Here is a 27,183-nt window from a genome sequence, read left to right as displayed (position 1 = left end):
TTAATATACATTATGACAAGAAAGTACCCGCAAATTGTAAATAAGACGCAAAATATTTAATTACTCGCCAATATTATCTGCCAATTTGGCAAAATATATTTTCTTGAAATATCATTTTCACAGAGAATTTAATTACAAATTCCGGGTACTTATAAATTTATTCAATTCCTAATTTCTTCTTACCAGTACATTCACAACCGAGACTGTTAGAAAGGAATGGACTGTTCTTAGAGCCTTGTTGAATTATTGACGTTTAGTCTTCAAGAGTTTTCGCCAATTGAGAGGTCTTCTTCTCCCACAGAGGTATTGCAAATTCCGTACTTATAAATTTATTCAATTCTAACGTCATTCACAAGATTTTCGCGGACGACATAATTACCCAGTGTAGACTTTCTCTTAGTCTTAGAGATATTTGCCAGGTCCTTCTTTAACTGGTCTTTCCAACGAAGTGGAGGCCTTCCTCTTCTCTGCTTTCCATCGGCGAGTATTGCGACGAATATGTTCAGAGCTGAAGTGTTTTCCTCCATTCGGACGGCATGACCTAATCAGCGTAGACGCTATCTTTTAATTCGTCGACTCATCAGATGTTGTCTGCGGTCATTCCTCTGTACTATACAGTGACGTGAGAGCTAAGTCGCGAGTGTGACGACTGTATGTTTGACGAATGGAGATATTTCGTCTTGCTTCTCTTCCTTATCCAGGCTGAAAAAAGCACAGCCAACGGCGCGGGTGTTGAGACCAATGATATAAAAATCCCCGGCGAACGCCACCAGCTGTACACTCTTTAAGAAGATTGTACCTGCTCGATTAAGTTCTGCAGCTGTAATTATTTTCTCCAGCATTATATTAAAGCAGTCACACAATAGGAAGTCGCCTTGTGTAAAATGTCGGTTTGGTATCGAACGGCCCGAAGTCGTTCTTCCGGATCCTGACGGAGCTTTTGGTATTGCTCAACGTCAGCCGTATTAGGTTTGCGGGGATACCAAATTCAGACATCGCGGCATAAAGGCAGCTACATTTCGTGCTATCAAAAGCAGCTTTGAAAACGACGAAGAGTTGGTGTGTGTGAATCCTTTTTTCAAGGGTCTTTTCTAAGATTTGGCGCTTGGTGAATATCTGGTCGGTTGATTAGCAGGTCTGAACCCACTCTCATTGGACCAGTTAGTTCACGGTGAGCTTTAATATTTTACACAGTACGCCCTCTACTAATTAGGACCTTATATGCGATGAAGAGGCGTTTCCAACGGTAGTTGGCGCAGATTGTGGAGTCTCCCTGTTTTTGGATTGCGCAGAGCACACCCTAATTCCAATCGTCGGCGAGGGAATCTCTAATTAGTTATTAGAAAATGGTCATCCGCCCAATTTGTATCCCTGATTTCGATAAGTTTTCATATCACCAGCTAATGCATTGTACAAGGTGAGTTCCAAAGTAAACAGAACTTAAGAAAAACACAGAACAAATGGTTTTTTCAGCAAAATCAATTTATTTTATTCAAAATAGTCTCCTTTTGCTTCAACACAGCATTTTCCATGGTCCAAAAGCATGTCGAACGAGTGATTTAGCTCATTGGCCGGTATGGCCGCCAGTATGCCGGTGCAAGCCTTTTGAATGGCCTCTACGTCTGCATAACGCTTTCCTTTGATGGGCAAATGCATTTTTCCGAAAAGGAAGAAGTCGCACGGTGCCATATCAGTTGAATACGGGGAGTGGTTAATGGTTAAAATGTGATTTTTGGTCAAATAATCGTCCTTCGAATGTTGGATTCTGAGCAATTTTTGGTCGTCTGTCAATTTGTGCGGCACAAACCGTGCACACACCTTTTGTACGCCCAAATGTTCGGTCAAAATACGATAAATCGATGCTTTAGAGATGTTCAATTCCATTTCCATGAATTTCAATGATGATTTCAGCTGATTTTTGATGAATTCACGCACAGTTTCGATGGAATTTCCGGTGATCACGGATTTTGATTGGCCCACATGTTGATCATCATTTATGTCCTCACGACCACTTTGAAAGCGTTGAAACCACTCGTGCACTCTGTTACGGGATCGGCAATCATCGCCATAAATTTGTTTCATCAATTGAAACGTTTCGGTAAAAGTTTTACCAATTTTAAAACAAAATTTAATGTTGGTCTTTGTTCGAAGCTCACTTTCGCACCGATAACACAAACATACTGACACTTAAAACGCAATAACTTCACTTCCAATCAATGAAATATCATGAAATTCTCACCGGACAACCGATAAAAATCGCAGATTCTAACGCACTAGATGGCGTCACCAGGGGGCACTAGATTCAAAAAGTTCTGCTTACATTGGAATGCTCCTTGTACTATCAACCTGTGTGTTTCCTTTCAGAGAACTTATATCGGTCTATCAGTCCATATATGTTGTGTCTTTGAAGTTCATGTATACAATTATGTGTACATTGAGAATCTCCTACGAGAACTCTAAAATTAGTATGAAACTGGCCTTTTTAACCTTGACACATAACACTGACTGAATATTGAAGTGATGAAACGCTGTATCTAGTAAATGTATAGTATAAATGAAGCGGGCTGCTAACGCCATATAGAGCTTAGCGTTTAAGCTCCATTATCTTCATCTCAGAAAAATGTAGAAACCACAGTTGCCGTCTACCAAGATTTTGATACCAAATATTATTGCAAATCACCCTGTATGCATTAGAAATATAGAATTATATAAACGATTTTCTTTGTCTGTTATACTCGTATTATACAGAATGTTAAGTTTTTCACTTTCTACTCACCTCGGAGTGTTCTCTAATAGCTAAGTGAAATAGGTTTACAAATAAATTATAAATGTACACAGCATATAATTTACTAAAGATACTCAAATTATTGGCTTACTCAGAAAAGTTTTCATTTCCACTGCTTACTTGAAAGCGTATGTGTGAGTTCTCATTTAAGTTTCTAACAGCATTTTTTACACTTCCGCACAATTGCATGGTGCACACCTATTCTACCACACTCACACTCATTCACACACTTACACATTCATTTTTGCATTCAACAGCTTCAGAAGCGCGTAGCCACATAAACGTAATGTGCTGGCATTTGTATGCAACAGAAGGTGTATTGCATGCAACAGCATAGCGGCTTGATAACTGTATAGCTATGCAAGCGATGAGTGAGCACCACGATATTGAAGGCATTGCGCAGTCACTCAGGCATGCAAACATACCTCCCCCCCACCACACCATACGCTAGTAGCACTTTCATCATTGCCTGCATACATTTATGCGACACTGCCGAGTAACTCAGTTGCAACTTGCAACACGCATTTGTTGCAATTTAATGCTGCGGCAGAAGCAGCAGCTCCCCTAGAGACGCTGAAGCGAAACCATAAAAAATAATACAAAAACAACAAGAAAATCGTTGTATTATCATTAAAGTTGATAGCGGGAGTTTGCGATAGCTGTTGCTCCCGCCTGTCAACACGCTGACTATACACGCAAGCAAGTGTGTGTGTGTGTGCGGCTAAGAGCTCCCGCCAATCCATCAACGACGCTACATCATCAGTTCAGTGTACCAGCGGCGACATTGGCGACATCAGCGTCATACGCCATCATCAGTTGTATCAGCAGCTAACGTGATGACTTTCATTTTAATTAATATGTTCAGCGATGTTGCGCTGGAGGCTGCCTGTGGGGCCGTAGCAGTGGCGTGGATGCAAAAATCGTACAAAGTTGTGTGTGTGTGTGTGTGTGTAGGTATCGGTGCGCATTCATTTTGTATGTCACTGTGCCAAGCGCCCACACAAATGTAGAATGATGGCAACCCTGTGGGAAAAGATTAAGCTGCTGTTGTTGCTTGTGTACATATTTTAAAATGAAAATGCTGATATAAGGTTACATTATAACAACAAATTAGTACAATACTTCAAATTTTTTTTTCTTTTCATAATTTTCCATTTTTTAATGTTAAATTCAAAATATTCTGTAAAACTCAAATTTTCTGCTTATTTATAGTCGATTCATATTATTTTGCCAAAAACAGCGCTTTTGATTTCTAGCGAAAATAACCATAAAATCATAACTGTTTGAAAAGCAATAACTATCAAATCATAATTGTTTGAAAATATATGCCGATAAAATTTGAAGAAATACTTCGCGCAACATTGAATATTACTAATTTTTGGAAAACGTTCCAAATTGAGTCAATTAAATTTTTATTTTTATACGCTCAATTAAGCTCGCACAATTAATATAATTGTAGTATAAACCGTATATTATTAGTTTCTGAAAAATATTAATTGAGTCAATTAACACTGTGTTCATATAAACTGAATTAAGCCAGCGTATTTATTATAATTGTAGCTTAAATCGAATATTATTAATATTTGAACTTTTTTTAATTGAGTTAATTAAATTTTTGTTCACGTAAACTCAATTAAGTATGCAAAATAGTATCACTGTAATCAAAATGTGCTTTAAATTGAGTCAATTAAATTTTGGTTCACATGCGCTCAATTAAGCATGCATAATTATCATAACTGCGGTCTAATTCGAGTTTTTAATTTTTATTTTTTTTTTAATTTAGTCAATTAAATTTGTATTCACATCCACTCAATTAAGCTCAGACAATTAGCATTACTCCAGTTAACTTCGAATTTTGTAAGTTTTATAATTTTTTTTAATTGAGCTAATTTAATTTTTGTTCACATCCACTCAATTAAGCTCAGACAATTAGTCTAAAATGGAAATTGTTATTGTTTGAGAAAAAAATGTTAATTGTGTCAACTAAATATGTGTTCACACACACTCTATTAAACATGCACAATTTAGTTTAAATCGAATATTATTAATGCTTACATTTTTTTAATTGAGGCTGTTAAATTTGCGTTCATGTACTTGATTGAGCCGCAATAAAATGTAGTCTATATAGAACATTATTTGTTAACAAAAATATTTATATAAATTGAGTCAATTAAATTTTTGTTCTGATGGACTAAATTAAGCCTGCACAATTAGTATTGGTTGGCAAAATAAATCGGGATTAATTCTTAATTGTTACATTCTTTGTGAAAAGTAGTGAAAAATATTATTATTTTTACTGCAAATCTTAAGGCGATATAATTTTAATTAAATTTGTGATTGTAACATTAATCCTATTGTAAATTTTGTTCAATTAGTTGTGTCAACTGTTTTTAATAGTTTTGGAAATTTAACAGAAATCTAACAATAACAATAATACCATGAAATTGTTAATGATTTGTTTTCTCTTACCACTGAAAACATGGTTGGTTGTATCATAAGAGTACTAAATAATTACTAATTGGCAGGCAATTAACAACTTTGCCGTTTAAGCTTATTATAAAAGCCAAAACTGTTGAAGTTTTCCAATTGGGCTTACGGATAGCTATAGTTGGTCTTTATAAATTTAGCTTAAAATTCTTATAAAACAATTATATGTATATGTTCTCACTGGTTCTCAGCTCCTTATTTAAATTCAAAATTTCCAACGCTCTTCAAGTCAATGCCACCAAATATGAGACTGGATTTCATACATAAATAGCTTAAGCATAATAAAAAGCTCGAATATGTAGGTTGTAAAATAAGAAGAAAAAAATGCAGAAAATGAAGGCGAAGCAAGATGAAAAAAGTATTCAGTGCGCCAGTAAATGTAAATACAAAATAAGAAATGTTTCGTTGCGAGCATTTTTCGGCATGTTGCAGCATTGTAGCTCAACCTATTTATGCACTCAAGCGCCAATAATAATGTTGCATTGGCATGACGATATGCAGGCATATTTTAGACTTTCAAACAGACATTTTTATAAGGTTTGGTAAAAGCCTACATGTGGGACATAAACAAGCTGGCGTCTGTGATTTACGAACATTAACAATAAGGGCATTTACGGTTGAATAATCAGCTGGGCGTAGTCAAATATAAACATTTATGTAGATTGAGGTTATAAATAACTACAAAACGTTGCGAAAATTGTGTTGTTTAAAATGCATTATTTTTATTGTTAGTAACATAGCATAATAAAATGATAAGAGAGCAAGGAATCTATGATACATTATCAAAATAATGGACTTACTGAAAATTTTATTTTGCAAACTCTATATTATTTTGCTGCTGATCCACAACCAACTTTTACATAAAATCCACATTGCCATTTTTCTATTCAAGTGAACGGGTCCTGACATATTATTGGCAGAATATCACGTGTTTAATACTAATAAAGAAGTTCCTGAAAAATTGTTTATTTCGATTATACTATTATAATAATATACTAATAAACAGAAGTATACATTCAGGCGCGTTATTATATTGAACATATGATCTAGCAAAGTTGCAAACCCATCTTCATTGGAGTGATAATCCTAAACATATGCTAAAAAAATTAGTTCACTGTCACGAAATGACATCAGAGAGCGAATGTTTTAGCTCCAGTAAGTGAAAAATAGCAGAACTGTGAAAGCTGTACTCCCTTAGCGACTTTCATAATATAAAACAACTGTGTCACTAACTGCATATACATGGGTCTAGCTTTTAGACCGAGACGAAATTTTGACAAATAAAGTAAGTGTGTTTGCCCACGATTGGTATATGTGGTAGATAATGCAATTTCTAGTGCACTAGTTAGATCCTTAGGTGCGACTATTTAGATCGCAATGGATGTAGAGTAAAAAAATTTAACTGCTTCAACTCATCTCGCAAATTTTGTGAAAAGTATGCAGTAGCGAAAGCTTCAAACATATTCTTCAGATGATAATATTTTGTGCAAATGAAAAAAGAAGTTTAGTTAGTAGTCATGTAGTCGATCTTCATCTTTATGATTAACTTTGGGCAAATAAATCCTCACCTAAAAGTATTCTTTTTTTCATTTAAATGCGAGCAAATGTCTGCTCGTATGAAAAACTGTGTTCAAAGACTGCTTTTACTTCACCAATTTCATTTGTTTTTAATTAAGTACATTTGAAAATTCAAAAGTCCTTAATCACCCTGAAAGCTTCTATGACGGCATGAAATTTTATAGACGGATCGTCAAACAAAGAAAACCAAAACCCACACAGGCGAAATAATGAACTGAAACGCTCAAGTTTTTATCAAACACAATTTAAGCAATAACAACAATAAAACTGGAGAAAGATATAAAAAAGTTAAGCTGGCTTGAAAGCTTCACAAGAGTGCTAGTGCGCCTGTCAATATGCTATATACATGCTGCAATCAGTTGGTATATAATGCAAGCTGTAGGTCCCAGCATATTTCAAAGCCAACTTGAAGTAGTAAAAAGATATAGAATTAAAATAAAATAATTAACAAAAAATTATAATAGCAGCTTTACCTCCACTAGCAATGCATTGCATGTAAGTAACTCACATTTGTGGATGAATGGTGTCTGCTTTCCATGGCAAATACATTAAATATATAGGTATACTCCTACCAAATCATTCCTCCAGCTGATGCTCTATAAACTTTGTGATTGTTATACTAACCGAAAATCATATATACAAAGAGAAAATCGTATGAGAATTATATAAAGCTTTTCATAACCTAACATTTTCAAGTATTAGGGGTGTACTTATAAATGTATAATTTTTTATATACTGTGCGCAAAAATTAGTAAGACTTTTTAATTAAAATTTGATGAAAACCTATTAGTCGAAATTTTTTTTACGATGATGGTATGATCTTTAGTGACATCTGTGCAAAATGTCAAGTCAAAGTGGTCATTAGTATTTGGTGTACGCTTGCCTTTCTGTAATAAATAAAGTGCATTCGCCGACTTTTACGAAGAGTGAAATTATTTAAGAAAGAAGTTCCATTAGATTTTGTGTGCGGAATCAAATTTCTGGTGCCGAAAGTTCAGAATGTAGGAAAAGGCCTTCGGCGTTAACTCTTTGTCGCGAGCGAGTGTTTTTGATTGGTGCAAAATATTCAAAGAGGTCGAGAACGGCCTTCAACGTAAACAACTGAAAAACATGTCAATATAATAAAGGAATTGGTGCTTGGGAATTAACGATTAACGGTCAGAGATCTTACTTGCATCGTTGGAATATCGAAAGAATCAGTGAAAACCATTTGGAACGATTGTTTTGGCCTGAGAAATTTGAAATCACGATTGGTGCCAAAATCATTTAAGTTTTCCGAAGAATAGCATCGCGTTAAGGACTTTGAAAATATATGCTTTCCCACTACCAGGATGTTAAAAAAGGTATTACTACTAGCGATTGGACTTGGATCCATACTTACGACCCGAAAACAGATGATTATTCGGACGAATATCGTGGCAGAGGTGAGTCCAAGCCGAAAAAACCCACAACAAAGCGGGCCAAAAATCAAGGTTATGTCGACAGTTTTCTTCGATTATCGAGGTGTGCTGCTCTCTGAATTCTTTCCAACTAGCCAAACTGTCAACAAGGAATACTATTTGAGTGTAATGCATCGTTTGCGCGAAGCTATTCGTGTAAAGATGCCGGAACTATGAGCCCCAAACTCTAGGTTTTCGTACCACGATAATGCACCGTCGCATACTGTTTTGATTCTTCATGAGGCTTTCACCAAATTTTCAACCAGAATCGTGCCGCAACCACCGCATTTGCCCGATTTAGCTCTGTGTGAACTCTGCTCATTCAGCAAACTCAAACGACAGCTCCGTAGAATCCATTTTGAGTCAATTGAAGACATTAAACTTGAGTCGCTAAGCACATTGAAAACTATTCCGGAAATTTACTACTGGCAACTGTTTCGAGAATTGGAAAAAACGTTGGCACCAGGGTATTGTGGCCAAGGAAGATTGCTTTGAGGCGGTCGACAAAGATTTTGAAGAAAAACTTAAGAATTTTAAAATTATGAGCAAAGTCTTACTATTTTTTGCTCATAGAGTATTTACGAAAAGTTCTTAATTGACTCTCAAATGTATTGTTTAGTTTATAAGTGTGAAGTTAGTTTATTTGAAGCAATTTCGAAACACTTTTTCAAATTTTTAAACATTAAGATTATTCTAACTTTATTTTAACAAGAAAAATAGTTAATAGTTATGACAAACATTTTCGATATAGTTTGCTGGTTGACCATTTAAGTATGATAAAATTAATTTTAAATATTTTTCTAAATTAAAATATTTTTGGAAAAATAACTGAACTAATTGTATTAGAATTTAAATTGTTTTATTTGTAATAACATGTTTTTTTTTAAATCTTATATTTCTTGTTTATTAAAAAACCAACCACCCTTATGTCCATTATGTGACTTTCAATAAATCATACGCGCATGTAAATGTCGCCAACGTTATCGCCCACAGCTTTGTTACTGCTACTTGCAGCTCTCTCACCTCCCGCACATAGCGACCCGTTATTCACAAAGTCCAAATATTTTCATATTAGTCACATATATGTATACATATATACCCGACATATATACAATATGAAAGTGGCAAAAGAAAAATTAAATAATTATAAAAGCAGGTTATTCAGCAAAGCTTATTATGCAGACACATTCATACACGTGTGCATGTGTGCGTGGTAGTGCCTCCAAGCGCGGCTGTGTGTGTGTTTCTGTGGATGTTTTGATTTCATTCAAAATTATTGCATTCACTGTTGGCGTCACTTATTACTAAATGCACCGACTCACTCGCTGCTTTCATGCACCCACACATGCACACATACACACACAAATGCACATGCATTTGCTTTGGTAACATATTTTAATGGAATTTATTATTTTCATGCTCAAGCTCGCGTGTAAGTTTATTTAAATGCGGTTTTGTGAGAGTCTGCGTGGATGTGTGTGTGTGTGTGTGTTTTGACCACACATGCATATTAAAAATTGTATTCACTCGCTGCTTAATTCACTTTGATGCTGTGGACATGTTGATATTCTTTTATAAGTTTATTTCTTTTATGAAATCCGCGCGCAGACATTTCCATTGAATTTGCAAGCAAATTTTTATTTGATTTTCTTCTGAAAGCGCGACTTTTTGAATTAGTCATAAGCATTCGGTTTATGGTCTAATAACGGTACATAATACATTAACATAATAATCGCTGCATAATAAAAATATTTTATATATAATAAGCATATTAGTGACTTTATAGAAATTAATTTTTAATCTCATTTCAATTTCATTTGATAAAGAAGAAAAAATTCGAATAAAAAAACATTTTTTTTTTGTTTGAATATGGGCAGTAATGAAATGCTCACAAAACTTGACTAAAGTAGTTGTCATCATTAAAAGTGAAGATAATAATTTATAAAAAGTTTTCACAGTTATTTAAAGTTTAATTTATTACTATTTTTCATACAAAAAATATCATAAAAATTTCAGTATACATCGCTTAATTTGAAAAAAGCGATAACGACGATTGCAACGTAGCTATAATGCCCTTTATAAATAGATATAAAAGATTCCTCTTAAGACTTTCATTCTTATCGTTCAGTTTGTATGACAGCTATACGTTATAGTGATTCAAACTGAACAATTTCTTCAAAATTGGCAACATTGCCTTGGTGAATAATCCATGCAAAATTTCTTGAAGATATCTCGTAAATGAAAAATTTCTCAATACAATTACTTGAAACCTATCGCTTAATTTGTATGCCAGCTCTATGCTATAGTCGTCCGATATGGGCAGTTCCGAAAATGAGCAGCTTCTTAAAGAAAAAATCAAAATACCAGCTTTTTTATTACATGCCATCTATGAAAATATTATAAACACTTACTTATAAAGCTGAATATCTCAAAGCAAATAAAATTCCTACAAGTTTGTGATGAACATGTTTCCTACTGCTCTTGTCATTAACGAGATATATACAAAAAAATTCGAATTTCATGGAAAAATCCGGTTTAGAGCCCCGTACTACCTCGCCGGTGTGAGTTACGACTATGTTGATCTGGGCACTTTTGTAGAGTGAACAATTCTGAGAAATATGCGTCTAAAGTCAAAGCGATGCCATAAAATACCTCTGATCTGTAGGAATTTAAAGAAAAAAAATCACGATTGTAGTGTATTTTCTATGGAAAATTTTTACAGGCCTTGGTCCAGTTCTTAATGTTAATATTAAGGGCTAAAATTTTCAGGGAATTTTTTTAGAGTATTTCCAAGGAAATTTCGTGACGGGATTGAAAAAAATTAATAGTTCAAATAAAGAAAAACACCCTAGTATGTACAATGTATATTCTGGATATACAAACGGCCTATTTTGATACTTTTCTGCTGATAGAATTTAATTTTTTGAAACTATGAAAATGTTAAACTAAAAACAAACCTATTGTATCTGGATAGTATTAAAAAGTTGTGGGAATGTAGGCCAATTAAAAAACCCAGAAAAATATAAACTGGACAGAGACATTTTTTTAATTTGCTTCAAAGTAATGAGCTTGCCTTATAACTCTGTGGCTGCTGAACTGGATTTTTTTAGATTTGAGGGGAGTTGTGAGTCGAAAATGGACTTCTTTTCAAAATTAGTTCTGAACTGAAAAGTCACCAATAAGGTTTCTATTATTTTTTAGAGTTTATTGTTAATCATAATAAAGGAAAAATAAAAACTCATTTATTATGACTTTCAGTTTTCGTTCCATGAGCAAACTGTTGTGAAATAAATTTAAATTAAAAAAAAGTATGCTATTTGCAAAAAAATACTTGAGTGTCTTAACTAAAATGTCTATCTTTTTAATAAAAACAACCAGAAAAAACTGGTCTGAATTAGATACACAACTTTACTTATTATTTGTTTTTCATTTGCTGAATTTAGAATGTGGAAAAGGTTAAAAATCTTTTCTTCAGATTATATTTTCTAACTAAAATTTAGAATATATTTTCAGGAACTGGTTAAATCAAACAAAGAGATCCAAAACTTTTTTAGTGCATCGTTTTTTAAAGATTGGAGCAACAATCCCTATATCTGTCGCTTCAAGTGAACGCTCGTTTTCCTCATTTCGCAGGCTTAAAACACATTTAAGAAATAAAACTGGAGAAGCACGCCTGAACGGAATGGCTCTCTTGAATATCCATAGAGATATAGACGTGACGGAGGACGAGATTTTAAGTGTTATGGCCCAAAATAAATAGACTTCAATTTGTGAATAAAATAATGAAACATTGCCTTTTTACCTAAAACCCCCCCCAAATTTTTTTCCTGCGTTCGCCACTGGCAAGAACTGTCAATGCTGACTGACATATATATTTTTTATATTCAGGGTAAACATGTATACTACATACTCATCTCTATAAAGCTTGATATAACACAAAATCACATGCAAAGAAATGCCACCAAAGCAGCAGTTATGAATTACCTTAACAAATATATAATATTTTACAAAAAATAATAAAACTAATTTTATTTTTTTCAGAGTCGGTGAAAATGGACCTTGGGATCAAGTACCGCAAATTTTAACCAAATCAAATCAGACATCATATCAAGTCACCGCGCTAATACCCTTCACCGTTTATAGCTTTCGCTTGCTGGCGGTCAATAAGTTGGGTATAAGCGCACCGTCCAAGGAATCCTACTACATTGTCACACTGCGCGAGGGTAAGTATATACATACCACTTAAAGCATTTTTATTGAAAACTAATTTGCATGATATGATATACGTCATTCCAGTTTTAAATCTAGATATAAAGAACTGAAACAGTGTACACTATAGAACCAAAAATTTCGGTTTTGAATATAGCAACATTTGCGACTAACCTTGGAGGTTATGGATATGCTAAATTATTACGTAACTGTATTAAGTTTATCGAATTCGCAGGACTTCTAAATGAAAAAATTTTAGTGATAGGAATTCTGTGACATTAATTGTATTCATAGAAAGCTAGAATGAAGAATTATGATTTCCTTAAAAAGATACTAGTTCAGTTAGCAAGTTGATATTTATTTTTTCAACATTTATGTAGTAAGGAACAATTTACCATAATGCAGCCAGGTTCGATTTGGTTAGGTTGAAAGGCTGATCCTTACAGGGATCTTACTTGAAACGCTTAGAACGCTGGTCCGTTGTGTTACCTAAAACTTCTGGTTAAGAAATCATAACAACTTTGCAAATTAATAAATTACTGGTGTCACTTTCTGCTACGTCTCCTGGCTCATCAGAGGCAATACCAAGATATTTTAGCATTAGGTTTGCAAAGGCTAAACAATGGAAAAGAATGTGCCTAGATATTTTCACGTCAAACTCTTTCAACTTTGTCAACTTACGCCGTCAAAATCTTTAGCCTTTAGTTCATCTATGGGCAGACATACAGCCTATTGGACAATGTCGTGTAAGACGATTGTGGTAAGATGAACTTTGTTAAAGGCAAATACTGTATTCTACTCTGAACCAAAAGAATCTTACAGTCGCACAGAAGCGGGTCGTCCACCAGCGTTTGCTAAGCGCACGTGAGTTCCAAGGGTCAGGACTAGAACGCACGACGCCTATAGAGATTCAGTTTGGTCCCATTCCAAGAGTGCCCCATCCCTGGCTAGTATTTAAAACACTGTCAACCTGAAGCAATAAAGTTTTCCCATCTTTCTGGAAATTTGTGGATTCCATCCTAAAAAAACATATCCGGCTTTTCAACCAAAAATGAATCAAACAAATTTTTGATACCATATTTTCATGTGATCGTATTCCACTAAAGTCATTGTGCATAGACTGGAAATAGTGGTAGTCAGAAGGGGCACGGTGTGTGTTTTAAGGGTGATACCAAAATTAATAGCCGCTTTCTTGCAAATAGTTTTTAACCGTTCTGACAACACGTGACCTAGCGCTGTCATGATGGGAAATTATTGGCTCGAGCCTTTTTGCAAATTTCGGGTATTTTTCGGCAACGCTCTCTTCAATTTGAACACTCCACATTAATGATTTCACAATAAAGCACGCCCTTCTGAACCCACCAAACACAGAAAATACCTTGGCGTACTGGATATCCGGCTTTTTCGTTGATTTAGCTGGTTGTTTAAGGTTCAAATATGATTTTGTACATTTCGTTGTCCTAGTGAATCCGATTTTTATTACCAGTCTCAGAGCGATGCAAAAAGTTATTCTTTTATATCCTAGACGTTACGTTACTGAGATACAGAACCATCTTTCAACGTTTCCTGCCTTCCATTTCTACTACATTAATTAACCTTCAAAATAATGCCCCTTGTCCCTCATATCCTAGTGCCAACGTCTTTTCCAATCCTCGAAACAGTTGTTAAATTTCCAGAATAGCCTTCAATGCGCATAGCGACTCAAGTTTAATGTCTTCAATTGACTCAAAACGGTTTCCTCAAAACTGTCATTTGAGTTTGCTGAATGACCAGAGTTCACACAGAGCTAAATCAGGCAAATGCAGTGGTTGCGGCACAATTCTGGTTGAAAACTTGGCGAAAAGCTCACAAACACTCAAACAGTATTCCTTGCTGACAGTTTGGCCGGTCGGAAGGAATTCGGCGTGCACAACAACTCAATAATCGAAAAAACGTCAACATAAACTTGATTTTTGACGTTCTTTGGCGTAGTTTTTTCCGTCTCAGCTAACCTTTGCCACGATATTCGGACAATTGATCGTCTGTTTCCGGGTCGCAAGTATAGATGCCTGACTCATCGCTAGTAATAATAAGGTTCATGACGTTCTGGTAGTCGGAAAGCATTGCTTTACAGATATTAGTTCGACGTAATTTTTCAAAACAATTGCTGACAGCCATACTAACCTATAATCATATTATTTCGACGAATGAGTTTGAGATCGAAATTTAAATTAAAAAGTTGTATTATTTTTTAACCACAATAGTAGGTTAACCAATTTCCTTGCGTTTGAAGGTGTCCTTCTGCTTTCAACGTTTCAAATTGACGCCTTGAGTGACTCCCAAGGGTTTCACGAGCTCATCGTATGTATGGCAACAATCTTCTTCGACTATACTCCACTTTTCAAAATAATTCTGGAGGACTTTGAATAACTAATATTGCAGGTCCAACTACCGTTAATTATGCATGGCAATCAAAGCTTGATCGCCTGTTTGTTGTAAAGACACCGTCAGATCCAACAAAAAGTCGACAGTCTACCCGAAATAATTATAAGTTTTGCTACCTGTCACTGAAAGCGGGGACGAATAACTACGAATCATGACGATTAACTACGAACATGACTGATAACTTAAATTTGAGCGATTTTCCAAGATGTAAGAATATTATTGAATACTCGCGAAGGAAAGCTGTAAGTAAAGTAGATCAACTTACTACTTGTATACTTGAACGCGGCAAACTGAATACATCCTTCAGATAACTTTTCATCGGTATAAGTTCTTAAATTCATTAACTCGGACACCAGTAGCCTAAGGTTGGGAAAATGTTAAGACGATTATACCACAAGCTTGTTAAGAAAGAAAAATATGGAGGAACATCTAACCAAATGCCTGATGGAGGTTACCCAGCGCTTCTTTACCAATGCAACTATTATAAACAGAGCAAGTAGTAGCGAATTCTCATAAACTACGGAACTACATGAAAGCACAACCAATTAGCTTTCACCGCTATGCAATGAAAACATGACTTCGCAATAATTTCTGGAATCCTTTGTACAAGCTTAACAGCAAGACAATTTCGTTGACTCTGTGACTTTAATTGAGCAGCCAAACATTTAACAGTAACAAGTAACGACAAAGAGCCACATGAATATGTTTCAAAAGAAAATAACACTACTCATATACACATACATATACACATGCATGCGGGTATGCGGAAAAAGCGCAAAGGCGCTTGATGCTCGATGCAGCCATGGATGGCAGCAATAACTGGCAATTGACAGCAAAAATCAACAATAAAAGCTAACAATGTAGCTGGAAAGCCACACACAGAACTCATATACTATATATACATATATATTCGTGTATGTATGTGTGTTTGTATACAAAAGGGCAAATTTATCACCTGCGTACGCAGCGAATTGGCGCACATAAAGCGAAATGTTATGATTCAATGAAGTATGTGCAATGCGCAACAAATACACGTATGTCTTCATGTGTGTGAATACACTAAAATGACAACTCACTCGCCTAGCAACTCGAGGCCATAGTAAAGCTGCAACAATATATCGCAGCTGCAATCGAAGTCACTCGCCAGTAAGTTGTCCGCATGCCACAACAACAATAGTAACAAATACATCAATGATCACAACAACTACAACAATTATGGCAGCAGCAGCAGCAATAATGGCCGCAAACACCAAAGCAAGAGCATTGAAGCGTCATTAGCGTGTGACAGGCTCAACTGTCGTGACAAAAGCAGCAGAAGTGGCAACAACAAAGCTTTGGGGGCTCAGCAAGTATTCAGCTGTTGCTTGCCACCTCCACAGCAAGCACACAAGCGCTGCAAGAAGTCGAAATATTTCGTAGATGTGTGCGTGTGTGACAGAATCTTGTGGTATTTAGTGGCACCATACACACACTCACAAGCACATACGTGCCGCACATGATTGTGTACCCACCTAATTCCCAAAACGATTCCTCACCTGGCGACCAAATAACGGTTGCTTGATTCTGCTTGTGTTTGCAGTGTTCTTATACATTTTGGTGGTTGTTGTTGTTGTTGTTGTATCTACTCACTATCTCCCACACGACCAGCATGCTGTTGTCTGCCACCATCTTGAGTTGCCAGCAAAACGTTCGTTTACGCTCTTTGCGGCTGCCACTTTGTCAACAATTAAGGTGTTCATTGTTGCCGCACACCGACTCACACACGCACACGCGCAGCACACATATGTATGTGCACGCATGCCGGCGGTGGAAAATGTCCTCACGCATGCAACGTCAAGCAGTCAAGCACACAAATATTGCCACTGTTTGTCACTCAAATCCGTGTGCTCTTACGTCGGTGCGCGCTGTTGCTGTTGTTGTGCTGGTAGGTACTTGCCACAAGCATTTGTGTCAGTTGAATATGCCAGAATGAGCTTCCGTTTATTAGAAACGATGCAAATTACACACATATTTTCCTAAAAAGTTTCGGCTTTTGTGCTCATGCTTTCGTCAAAGAAGAAGAAGAAGTGGCATTCACACGCTCGTCCCTTCCTTTTCGCGTTGATGCGATTGTGCGCTGTGTTGCTTTGTTTGGCCTTTGTATCGAGTTTAATTTGGAAAGAAGTTCAACTTGCTTGGAAATATCATTTGATACTTAGTGACCAAATTGAATTTTGCCTTCAGGAAACATTGAGTTTCCGTTCTCAATTGCTTTATGGGTCTAAAAAGCAGCTAGGCCAATCAATCAATCAACGTGACTCCTTGCAGGGAAGTCAAACGTCGAGCTCAAACAGGTCAGATTTATACAAATTATACTATAAAAGTGACGCAATGTGCGGTGCGAGAGGAAGTAGTCAAGGAAAGTAGGAAAAGTTCAACCCCTTTGTGGTTTGTATTGATTGAGTTAGGGTACCCTAAATGCCCTTTTGGTGACACAAGATAAGTATCGAAAAGCAATAAACTTCACAAACTCTCTGAAAAGAATAGTTCCTATACAAAATATTAAAACATCTGAACCAGCTTTACCCGGACTGAAACAAAGCCTACTTTTTCGCGTATTTTAATGCAAATATTTATTATCAAAATAGGTTCTTCAGCTAATAAAAGACCAAAACTGCATTTTTCCATATATTTTTCTACTTATAAGAACTTCGTGAAGTTTCGGCTTATTTTCTGTTAAATCTCTATGACGCCACATGTTGAGATTCTCTGCTACCTCTCATTCTGCTCTTCGTCTGATGTTAAGCACTGTTTGTTAAACCGTTTGCGATATTATCGTCCTTAGTAGTGGTGCATGGACGACAAGCATGAGTTAACTTTTCGATGACTGCAGGACTTTCACTTTATACTTTTTTCGTAATAGAGTTAAAATACTTCTCCCACATTGTCATCGATTACCTAGCTGTGTTTACAAAGGAAACACAAAATTTCAAGCAAGCTTTTTTTCAATGGTAAAAATCGCTCTACCATTGCTTTCTTAAATAAAACTATTCAAAACGCCGATACCTCTTGGTAAAACAGGTGAGTTGACTTAAGTCCTGTCCATTTGAAACTAAACTTTGGGAGCTTTTCACTCCTTTAAATTAGTTGGATCTCCAATTACTTAGAACTTCATAGTCCGAACCCTTCCTTAGTATAAGGCTTATTAGTTTCGATACCTTCTGAGAACAAAATAATCACCTGAAATAATATTGGAGATGTTCTTTGGAGGATGATGAGATTTTAGAAAAAATCCACACTAGTTGACTTGCATTATTAATTTCTTTAAGGTCTTTGAATTCAGTCGAAGCGACCAGAGTTAAGTGCAATTTGAAATCCATTTGTAGATCACTACGAGCTTTTTGGTGTAGACGGGACTCATTCCGACAGTCGTTGATGAAAGCGATTCCTACTGTAACTGATTATCTCAGGAACATTTATGTTCCAGAATCTCAAAAAGTTTGATATAAAATTCTCGTGTGTTGGTCTCACACGTTACTCGGTAGATGTTGAAAATATAAATTTATTCGCTATAATATAAAATACAGTTAATTGAAACACTGTAAAAGAGATAATTACTCAGTTCAGGCGGTAACTAAAAGTACTTGAAGGTTCTCAATGTTGTATTATATAATATATACCAAATTTTCAGCTGTTACCAAATTTATTCGCTATTAGATATGTCATATATCCCCGCTACTCGAATTTAGTGCAAAAAAAATATGAGAGAGTGCATGTAGAGACATTCTATCAAAGTCACTGCCTTCCTCAATTATCCAAATAATGAAAACAGCTTCACAAACACTTTTAAGAAACTCATTCACGCGACACACTTATAATCAAAATTCATTAAAATGTATACTTGAAGGAGGAAGAGAAAGAGATAGGCGAGGCGTGCACAGCATTATAGCAAGCTCAAGTCCAAATGAAGTTTATATAATAAAATAACTATCAAGCAACTTGAGTTTCAAGTAAATGCGAGCACATAAATGAATTGATAGGGCAAGGGTAGGGAGAGTGGCACCATAAAATGCGCAGCAACTTCAAAACTCAACCAACAACCACGCCGACACTAAAAGAAAAGTAAGAGATCGCGGTAACCAAATGAGCCATTCATTCACCGTCGCAATAAATTCCCAAACTAAGGCACGTGTAAGGGAAAGTGGGACAGGCCAATGGATAAAAATTGCGAATGAAAAAGTATTGCTGGCAGCAGGAAGCCAGTCACTGCGCAGGTAACTTCTGCCGACGCGTGCAAATTTGACAGCGCGACACGCAAAACTACAACGACGCCACTCAGAATACAAAATTACTCGTATTTTAGGGAATACGAGAAGAATGCAAAAATTTATACGAAACTGAGCAGATAAGGAAAAAATCTTAATTGGGTTCAATGTCACATGTTTTGGGTTTAATGAAGAAGTTAAAATGTTTTCTGTACAGATATATTTTATTTTGATGTTGCTGTAAAGATAACGGAGTTTAGGACATTGCTATTAAAGTAGAATTTGTTAACTACTGCTGTTGCGAGGGATTATTGACCATAAAAAAAAGAATTTCTAATTTTCGAGTATTCCAATTGTTCACTGTGTATGCATTTAACTTCAAATGTTATAGACATATCGATATTCTAAGCCAGCTCAAAATAATTTAAAATAAATACACACTTTCAACGTTGGATTTCAATAGCTACTTCCATTTGAGAACACCTTCTGGACTTGAATAGAGAAGATGTATAGTAAGGGAGGAGAATACCATTTCAATCCATGCCGACGGGTCAAATGTGGACTGCGGAGTAAGGTTGGGAGTATACTCCGATGATATTGATATATCTCTACCTATCCGTTTACCAAAGCAGGAATCATTCAAGTGGAAGCACTAGACAAAAAGAAAGCCTGTGAAGTCCTATTGAATAACTGCGGGAGAATTCAAAAAGCTACCATAAATGTACACAAATAGTACAGCGACATTTGCAGCCTTATAGTTACCAAAGGTTAAAATCAGCATAGTGTACATATATGGGAAGGCTTCTGACATGGCCAACTAGTCTGCTTTGTTGGAGTTGACCTCACAATATGCCTAAAACAAGGCATTCAGCAACATTTTCGGCAACAAAAACGCAGATGACTTGGCCATGTCAAGAGCCTCTCTAGACAAATCCGATAGCGAAGTAGATATAACCAAAATATGATAAGACAGGAATTAAGAACTTATTAAATAGGCCCAGGAAAAGTATACGCAGACGGAGCATTCTCCATTTGGAGAACATACGTTAAAAATGGTAATGCACTATAAAAATAGTTTTCGCAGCTGCACTCGAAGGGTATATCGCAACTTATCTACACTTTCTCTGGTAATGTCCAGCTTTATCGCAAACCCGACTTAGAATTCTAGGAATCCGTTAGGTACCAAACCTTGAACTAGCTATAAAAAAGGAGGGTAGTATTTGGTTTCGTGGGGGCACCAAATGGCTTGAACGCTACAATGAAACGAGAATATTTAAGTGTGAAGGGTCTCCACTACTACCCAAAGGTTCGACTCTTATCGTAATTGTTGAATTCTCATTGATTGATTCCATAAGTATTCTAGCTTTGAGCTTTAGATATGCGGTAGCTCAACTAATTATGATATCAATTCCAAAAAAAATAAGAAAATCTAGAGATAAGAACTGATACTCGGCTCGATAAGGCCTTAATATTTGTTAAGAACTTCCCAAATTCGAGAAATATAGATATTTAACTTAAAAGCTTCTTAACTCAGATTTGTTTTGGTTAGCGGTTCGTTGTCGTTCGAATAGGAGAACCAATATATGCTGCATTTCGAGTCCGAAGAGTTGCAAGAACTTGAACGATAGTTGCTTTGAAAGATCAACCAAGTACAATAAAGAGTCATATCGAGTTGCCGACAGAGACTATCACACCAGAGATTTGAAGAGCTAATTAGGGTGGTATTATAACCTTACAATGTACGATTATTAACTGAGACTTAAGGGACGAATATCGAACAAAGTATGCCTTAGATAACGCAAACATCCGTTAATATGACCTTTAAAAATTAGCTAACAAGTGGTACTTCGAAACAGCTGCTTGTTTTTACTGAAAATATTTCTTTTTTGGCATAAATACTCTGTTTACTTATTTTTTAAATAATACAAGGTAATCCTATACAAGTAGACTATTATGCCCAGTTCATTTCCATTGTCATTTGATTATTGGCTGAACCCACTTAAATTTTTTCATTTCAGCTCCAACTGGCAAACCAATACCAACGACCGCCCACAATACCTCGTCCACATCGGTGTATATATCGTGGAAACCACCGCCAGCCGACACAATACTCGGCGAGTTTCTCGGTTATCGCATAACATATCGACCACGAGATCGTAACGACACCAAGGAGATTTACATACGCGACAGCACCGTCGAGGTAAGTGCATTTTCTAAAATTCCCCATGAAAATGGTTCGAATATTGACAAAAGGAACAAAATAGGATTAAACCAAAGAGAGCTTCATGAAATTTATTTGACGTAACCAAATGGTGTAGGCTATGCAACGCTTAGCTCAACGCGCTAAAGAGGCCTATCATTCAACCGCTAAATGTCAACCTTAGGTTAGGTTGTTGCTTTACTCATAAAACACACAACCAACGAGCGACGACCGAACAAATGTTTGCGTAGCATTTGTGTTTGGAGGCGTTGCGCTTCATTGTGGCTGCACAATTGCCGGCAACGCAAATGCGCGCATGTATCACCGCTCACATCTCGTCACATTGGCTCGTTTGTCACCTGCGCCGACGGCACTTGCAGGCCGACAAGCGATGAGGTGCTCGCGCGCCTGGCAGGCCGTGTTGTCAGCCGTGAATGTCATTTATTTTCATTTGATTGTCATTGTCGGTGTCACCGTTGGCGTCGTCGCCGTCGTCGCGTAAATATCTGACAGCCAACTAAAAGCGCGAACAAGGCATGCCTCCACCGGTACATCCCCACGTTCCGAACAAAACTTTTTCAACTCTACCTACCTGAAGGCAATCGACCAGCAAGACCTTGCTTCGGTGTCTTATACCCAGCAAGCTATGTAACTAACCCATTCGGGTGTGTTACCGCGCCAAATTATTCAAAGTGTTAAAATTGTGTTCCAGGGCACTACAAAGTGGTGGGAGGGTACCGGGTCACTTACAAAACATACCAAAGTGTAAGATAATTCAATAGTATTTTGGTGCGTCCTTTCAATTTCATTTTCATAACTTAAGCAGATTTTAGAAAACTGTTAAAACTGCTGGTCACAACAATCGATGTCAGGATAAATACCATGAGATCATGAAGAGAAAAGTCTACAGACCTGTCTTACTCTCTTTTCTCGAGACTTGGACATATTTAGTTATTTCTGGTTGTACAACAAGGTTCGTCCAAATCTTCTAAATTTTATATATACAAACGTCGAGTGTTTATTGGGAAGTAAAAAATTTACTAAGAAGATAGCTGTCAGATCTTCTTCTTCTTTACTGGCGTTAACAACAGCGCGCCAGTTGTTTCTTCCTTTCACAAGTTGGCGCCAATTGGTGATTCCAAGCGAATCCAGGTCCTTATCCACCTGCTCTTTATAACGGAGTGGAGGTCTTATCCTTCCTCTGTTTCCCCCGGCGGGTACTGGGTCGAATGACCTAGCCAGCGTAGCCGCTGTTTTCTAATTCGCCGAACTATGTATGTCAATGTCGTCGTATATCTCATACAGCTCATCGTTCCATCGAATGCCATATTCGCCGTGGTCAACGCGCAAAGGACCATAAATCTTTCGCAGAACTTTAATCTCGAAAACTCGCAACGTCGACTCATCAGATGTCATCATCCATGCCTCTGAACCATATAGCAAGACGGGAATAATGAGTGACTTATAAAGTTTTGTTTTTGTTCGTTGCGAGAGGACTTTACTTCTCAATTGCCTACTTAGTCGGATCTCTTCCAACGCTTTTTGTTCCTTAATTGACCTACTTAGGTTCAGGATACTCTACAAAAAGCACGAAAGTATATATGCAACACTCGAGTTCTCTTATTCTACTGATCCACCGATGTTATAGTGAAAAACAACGCGATTCTAAACCGAAAATCATGGAAGCCAATATCACTCTCAGCTCTTACCGGGACATTGTGATACATCCGCTTGATGATGTGGTTACTAAACCGAGGCGCAAAACCCATCACCTTCACACCCACATTAGAAATCTGTCTACATACTAACATGAAATTCACAGCTGACACGGTCGTCGCAGCCACAATTTCCGTCCGACCGCCAACACCGAAGGCCTGAAACTGTAGTTAGCCAAAAACGATACTGTCACTGCCATTCTCAGCTCACTCACACCAACTGTCTCACACAAATTTAGTTGCGCCACATCGTACTTTCACCTCGTGAGTCTGTCGGTGTGTCTATTTGTAAGTTTGTATGTGTGCAGTCAGCCATTTGGCCCCTAAAATTCAAAGCCTAAAAAGTTTTACTTACAATTTCCGGTGTCGTTCGTTGATTCGCCAGCTCATGGGCTGTACAAAGCTGTTTGCTCTTATTGCTCCGACAGTTGCAGTGTTGTTGTGGCAATTTGAATTGTTCTCAACACTTGCTGTTGGCGTTGTTACTGTTATTGTTGTAGCTATTGTTTTGTAGTTTAGTTTGGATTTGCCGTCGCGGATCGCTGTGGATTTATGCCATTGTTGTTTCGGCATTAAGGCCTGGTGCTTTCGGTGCTTTTGTTGTTTGTTTTGTTTTTGTTTTTGCTTTTTTGGCATTTATGTTGACAACTTAGTTAAATGCCGCGCTAAGCGCCTACAAATGGCTAAACGGGCTCATGTACCTAATATTAAAAGGTAATTTACGTGTATCTCGTGAAATCGCGTGCAAATCCAATTGCAGTCGTGATAAAATAAGCAACAGCAACAAAAATAGCGAAGAACATAGAAAAGACATTTCATGAATATTGGCTCCGGAAGAGGTTCGAAAATGAACGCGATGTGTTCAACTTAACTTAAAGAGTTACACTCAGGCTTTAATTGTGCTCGAAAAGGATAAGTTCTTGTAGATTTGATACCTTGGTGTATGATAAGACATCTATCCTACCTACCCCACGTACCTTGAACAAATTTCACAAAATAAACCAATTGGAAACGATTTCTTGCTCTGAGTAAGAAGTTGCGCTTAATTTTTCCTGCTATTTTTCGTTCTGTAGAATTATTCGCCAGGCCTTCTTAAGTCTTCGGATAAGCATAATAATGCATTCGGATAATGCATTCTCCAAATATTTTTGAGGAACATATTTGAATATAAATCCGGAACCACGTGGGTAAATAGACTCAACTGATCTTGGTGTGGACTTTAATACCAACACATAATGATATTGCTAGTAGACTCTTCACCACGGAAAGTGAAAACTGTTAACTGTAAGTGGTACTCACTGAGTATATTGAGTCTTCTTTACCGGCGTAGACAACGCTTACGCTGTTGTAGCCAAGTTAACAACAGCGCGCCAGTCGTTTCTTCTTTTCGCAATGGGCGCCAATTCGAGATATCAAGTTTAGCCAAGTCCTTCTGTACCTGGTCTATTCAACGGAGTGGAGGTCTTCCCCTCCCTTTGCTTCCCCCGGCTGTTATTACGTCGAATACTTTCAGAGCTGAAGTGTTTTCATCCATTCGGACGACATGACCTAACCAGCGAAGCCGCTGTCTCTTAATTCGTTGAGCTATGTCAGTGTCGTCGTATATCCGTTATCAACGCAAAGGAACATAAATATTTCGCAGAAACTTTCTTTCGAAAACTCCTAACGCAAACTCATCATATGTTATCATCGCACATGCCTCTGCACCATATCGCAGGACGGGGATCTTGCTGACATTGACTACCATTTGCATCGCTTCCTTAACCAGTCTGGAGAAAGCAAAACTAACGGCGCGGTTGTTGATGCCAATTCATCGATATCATCGAGGTACGCCAGCAGCTGTACACTCTTACCTGTACCTTATCTTCTCCAGCAGTAGATTGAAGAAGTCACAGAATGGCAGTCGCCTTATCTAAAACCTTCGGCTGGGAGAGTTCATTCCCGATTCTGATGAAGCGTTTTGTATTGCTCAACCTTAGCCTTACACAGCCGTATTGGTTTTGCGGGCATACCAAATTCAGACATAGCGGCAGCTCCTTTTCGTGCTGTCAAAAGCAGCTTTAAAATCGGCGAAGAGGTTATGTGTGTCGCGTGTGTCACGTGTCTTTTCCAAGATTTGGCGCATGATAGATATCTGTTTAGTTGTTGATTTTTCATTCCTAAAGCCTCACTGATAAGGTCCAATCGGTTTGTTGACGATGGGCTTCAATCTTTCACACAGTACGTATGCTATGTTGAACAGACTTACCTTACAGTAATTGGCGCAGATTGTGCGGTCTCCCCTTTTTTGGATTGGGCAGAACTAAGTTCACATACATGTAACAAATTTACTAAATACTAAAGAAAAGCTTTAATTCTTTATTTTCGTATAATTGTCAATCGATTACCTAGTTACCTGGTCAAATTTGTCTCGTCATCATCATGCGTTTTAGTACACACTTTTCTGTTACTTTCAAACTTGGCTTCTTTTGATCCAATACTAGCATGACCGTGCTTACTCCAATTTTTCATACACTTGTAGAATGACGTTTAGTGCCTTCAATGAATGACTTTTAATTGACGTAGTTGAGACCTCTAAAGCCAAGTTGTATACCTTATTGACCGTCTCATCCTGTGTTCATTCCATGTTCATGAGCTCTGACGTGTTGTTCTCGATTTTTGTTCATTTTTGAAGCGCCAATCGCATAGTTGTTGAAAAACGTCGTATTTATAAACCCAGGACTGGTTTCCAGTAATAATAAGTTTGCTGAATGTAGGGTCCTCAGCAAGTATATCTTTGCGATCTCTACTCGACGTCGTTTTTTGCAAAATATTCAGGACTTTTAGTACGTTTCATATTCAAAGCATTGAGTTCATCCATATATATCATATGTTGACACCGTGTGCTATTGCTCTGAAGCCAACGCTATGATATTCTAGTACTGCCTCTTTAACTGTTTGATATAATCGTCGGACAACTCTCATGAGGCAAGTATTCGATGACTTCACTGAATGCTTTGTGGCACTGAAATACTAACATTTCTGATAAAGTAGACTCCTCAATACACAAGTTAAACCGATCCGTGTCAAATTTGCTCAGATGATATTGTAACCACACTTGGCAGTAATATTCTCTGAATTCCAAAAGTAGAGTTTGATCAAAGTTGTACGAACTTAACACTCATTAACCTTTCTATTGAGAAAACCAACTACCGATCATTAGTTTTCATTTATAAGGCTCCGAGTGATCACTTCTTCAACTATAAAATGATCGATTAGACCTTTTCTTTAAAGGATCTCTTGAATGCCAAATTGGTTAGTAAATTTTTTAAATTGGTAACGGGTTATGTGGGGTTAATCAGGTAGGTCAATGAGCCACGCATAGATCAGTTTTGGTTCTTTACGGTATCAGATGGAGATAAGTTACTAGATCCATGAGGAGTAGTCATTCTTTAGGATGCCTGCGTTTGACGCGAATTTTAACAAACTCTGTGGCCTCACTATCGGTATCTCTTCCAGTAGTCGTAGTCTTTCCAATGCGCGATAAGTGCACAAGAGCTGCTGCATTGTTTCCCTGGTGCCTTGCTGTAGACATTTCGTGCAATCTTCTTGATCTATCAGCCCCACTCTGCAGGCATTTGACGCCACCAGACCATTGTAATTGGTACTTTTAATTACTTTTTTTGGACACTGCGACATTACTTGGCCTCAGTTCCATACTGTATGGAAGTCAAATATTTGAAATATTTCAATGAGGTTAAATTTATCTACGGAACTCTGTTAGTCCAATGAAAAGTGGGATTCTTTTCTAGCACTACAAATTGGTTCGGCTCTACTCACACTGGAAATATAATAAGTCTGACGGTGCTCTTAATGACAAGTTAGTCAAGCCTGTTAATATCGAAAACTATCATCGTTCTCTACTGAGCAAGGGTAAAAACTGACATGGCGAAGGAAAATGGATTTTCGAATTTCGATTTCTTAGCATTATGCCAAGAAAAGCTTAACTATTCTAAGGAGACCAAAAGTTCTTAGCAAATGCTTTAGATGCCATTTCTTTTTTTGTATTGCAGTTTCTGCCATTTTTTGGCAATTTCAGAGCAAATACCTGTAAGAAATAGTT

The 27,183-nt window shown here is 37.0% G+C and overlaps 1 protein-coding gene across 8 annotated transcripts in view; it reads left to right on the top strand.

Annotated features, from left to right (window-relative positions):
* Positions 1-27,183, top strand: part of LOC126750933 (tyrosine-protein phosphatase 99A) — a 519,418-nt gene that overhangs the window by 233,966 nt on the left and 258,269 nt on the right. For all 8 annotated transcript variants that reach the window (XM_050460777.1, XM_050460776.1, XM_050460775.1 and 5 more), the window contains exons 6-7: positions 12,331-12,512; positions 21,185-21,366. In XM_050460777.1, the coding sequence (XP_050316734.1) occupies positions 12,331-12,512; positions 21,185-21,366 (364 nt within the window). The remainder of the gene's footprint in view (positions 1-12,330; positions 12,513-21,184; positions 21,367-27,183) is intronic.

Source organism: Bactrocera neohumeralis, chromosome 2, assembly GCF_024586455.1.
Source record: "Bactrocera neohumeralis isolate Rockhampton chromosome 2, APGP_CSIRO_Bneo_wtdbg2-racon-allhic-juicebox.fasta_v2, whole genome shotgun sequence".
Classification (NCBI taxonomy): Eukaryota; Metazoa; Arthropoda; class Insecta; order Diptera; family Tephritidae; genus Bactrocera; species Bactrocera neohumeralis.
This window is presented reverse-complemented; position numbering and strand designations above follow the sequence as displayed.